The sequence below is a fragment of the Sardina pilchardus genome, chromosome 12, assembly GCF_963854185.1.
Source record: "Sardina pilchardus chromosome 12, fSarPil1.1, whole genome shotgun sequence".
NCBI lineage: Eukaryota > Metazoa > Chordata > Actinopteri > Clupeiformes > Clupeidae > Sardina > Sardina pilchardus.
This window is the reverse complement of record NC_085005.1, coordinates 32,166,817-32,170,032: the sequence shown is the minus strand read 5'-3', so window position 1 is coordinate 32,170,032 and position 3,216 is coordinate 32,166,817. Positions and strand designations below refer to the sequence as shown.

General features: G+C 47.3%; 1 protein-coding gene across 1 annotated transcript; it reads right to left on the bottom strand.

Annotated features, from left to right (window-relative positions):
* Positions 1–81: 81 nt before the first annotated feature.
* Positions 82–3,216, bottom strand: LOC134097596 (ena/VASP-like protein; the record flags this gene model as incomplete). The annotated part of the gene is given in 4 exon segments (XM_062550513.1): positions 82–157; positions 1,562–1,619; positions 1,759–1,819; positions 3,196–3,216. Coding segments are annotated over 4 exon segments (178 nt in total), but the record flags the coding sequence as incomplete, so codon positions are not given.

Below are 3,216 nucleotides of genomic sequence, written 5' to 3'. Positions count from 1 at the left end.
CAGCAGGTCCTGGTGTGGGAGTGGGGGTGGAGAGATGGGGGGGAAGGAAGGAAGGGGTGGGGTGGGGTGGGGTGGGTGGGGGTGGGTCTCAGAGAGGTGGGGCAGGTGTATCCAGGGCATTATGTCGTGCTGATTCGACTCAATTCGTGTCTAATGGCTGCAGGGGAAGAGAGAGCAAAGGATTCAGTTTGTATTTCTCTTTTTAACGGCTTGATGTGTTTGCTAGCACATAACATAGCACACTGTCACTGCATTACTGCTTAATGTATGAGATATGCCATGTACGTAAACTTGCCATGCCTGGCCTCCTCTTAAATGATCACGCCAAGCAAGTGTATATAGCCTAAGGCGTCACTGACATCCTTACACATCTCGTGTTAGGCATGTGGGTGGTGCTGGTCTAGTGGTCAGATCTACATGGCACCTCCTGGGACTCACAACCACTGATCTATAAAGAATACCTGGATAGAGCATCTACGTCAAAATTCTGAAGCCTACATGGGGGCGGCCATTATGGGACCACTTTGCCATAGGAATGCATAGACAGTAAAAGACAGTAAAAGAATGTTGCCGTTCTGCAACAATGGAATTGGAACACATCGCCGCCATTATGGGACCACTCGAGACAGTTCCATTGGCTTCATTGTTGATGGGTCAGCAACAATGAGATAGTCTATCCAGGTATTCTTTATAGATCAGTGCTCACAACTCACAGCGTGGATCCCAGGAGATGGCACCACTGCGGCCCTGAGCATTGAGCACTACAGTATGTGGGCACTTCTACCCGCTCCGGGGTGCTTGAGGGGCACTGGCCCTCCCTGTAGTAAACTCACTGTAAGATGCTCTAAGAACATTAGCTAAATGACAAATGATGTAAAACAAATGTACTACATGTATGCAGTCCTTAATAAAAATAAAAAATAAAAAATGTCCTTCCACATCCTGTAGTAATAGCCAGAGGTCAAGAGTGGCTCACACCACTGTACTCACAAAAATTTACATTTTTCAATTTACAATTATTTTTACATTAATATTCATTAAACAATATAACAATAATAAAGAGTGGCCATGCCTTCAGCTCAGGACAGGTCTCTAGTCAGTAGCCTACTGAGGGACACTGAGGCTCTCTAGTCAGTACTGAGGGAAACTGAGGCTCTCTAGTCAGTACTGAGGGAAACTGAGGCTGTCTAGTCAGTACTGAGGGAAACTGAGGCTCTCTAGTCAGTAGCCTACTGAGGGAAACTGAGGCTGTCTAGTCAGTACTGAGGGAAACTGAGGCTCTCTAGTCAGTAGCCTACTGAGGGAAACTGAGGCTGTCTAGTCAGTACTGAGGGAAACTGAGGCTCTCTAGTCAGTACTGAGGGACACTGAGGCTCTCTAGTCAGTACTGAGGGAAACTGAGCTGCTTCCAGCTTCCCTCTCTCTGTCAAGTCCGCATCGATTTCAGACCTCATCACTTGTCTTAGTTCACTAGTTCTGGCCAATGGATTTGGATGGCATGTGTTTATCGAGCACTATTCCTGACCGAATATGGACTTTGTGTGCGGTGGTGGAAACCTACCATCGATGATCTCGTCCTTCACCTTGTGCAACTCACGGACAACTTCCTCCAGTATCTCCTGTTGGAGAGGGGGAGAGGCACAGAGGTATGCTTAGCACTGCGGTGTTACCCTGCTCACATGTCAGCATGCTTTTCACAGGCACATGGTGGGCCGTCTCTGCGGCACGGTCACCAGTGCGGCACTCTCTGGGCCTCACCTGCTTCATTCTGTCCAAGTCTAAGGCGTCTGTGTCACTGCTACTCCCCACGGGCCGAACCCTGTGGACAGAACCGGCACCATTAACATGCAGATACACACACATCACATAACACTACAGCACCATCAACACGCACATACACACTTGTGCTGAGATCACACACATCACACAACACTACAGCACCATCAACACGCACATACACACTTGTGCTGAGATCACACACATCACACAACACTACAGCACCATCAACACGCACATACACACTTGTGCTGAGGAGATCACACACATCACACAACACTACAGCACCATCAACACGCACATACACACTTGTGCTGAGATCACGCACATACACACACATCACACTACACTACAGCACCATCAACACGCACATACACACTTGTGCAGAGATCACGGAGATTACACACATCACAACACTACAGCACCATTAACGCGCACATACACACTTGTGCCGAGATCACACACATCACACAACACTACAGCACCATTAACACGCAGATACACACTTGTGCTGAGGTCACACACATCACACAACACTACAGCACCATCAACACGCACATACACACTTGTGCCGAGATCACAGAGATCACACACATCATAGCACTACAGCACCACTAACACGCAGATACACACTTGTGCTGAGGTCACACACATCACACAACACTACAGCACCATCAACACGCACATACACACTTGTGCCGAGATCACAGAGATCACACACATCATAGCACTACAGCACCACTAACACGCAGATACATTCTTGTGTCGAGATCACAGATCATGGCGTTCACACACATCACATAACACTACAGCACCTCCTTCTGGTCAAGGGTGGTTACTGCACTTCAGAGCAGGTGACAACTATGTGTATCTAGTACAGTGTGCTTAATATCAATTCTTTATTTATCACAGACACTAGTACAATGTCCATAGCAGAGTAAAACACAAATATCATTACATAAATGTTACAATTACTCATATTTACCACTATTGAAGAGAATGGAATACATTTTACATTTTACTTCACCAAACTAAACTAAACCAGACCAAATTCCTGCCAGAGCACAGAAGCTTATTCTGGACTGGCTGTTGCTCAAGTGGGTCCTGATCTAGACTAGGGCTGCTATGTAGCTGTGAGGTTCTGAGCTGTGCTAATCAAGGCTAGTCAGGGCTGCTATGTAGCTGTGAGGTTCTGGTCTGTGCTAATCAAGGCTAGTCAGGGCTGCTATGTAGCTGTGAGGTTCTGGTCTGTGCTAATCAAGGCTAGTCAGGGCTGCTATGTAGCTGTGAGGTTCTGGTCTGTGCTAATCAAGGCTAGTCAGGGCTGCTATGTAGCTGTGAGGTTCTGAGCTGTGCTAATCAAGGCTAGTCAGGGCTGATATGTAGCTGTGCTAATCAAGGCTAGTCAGGGCTGCTTACTTTGATACTAGCGACGAGCGC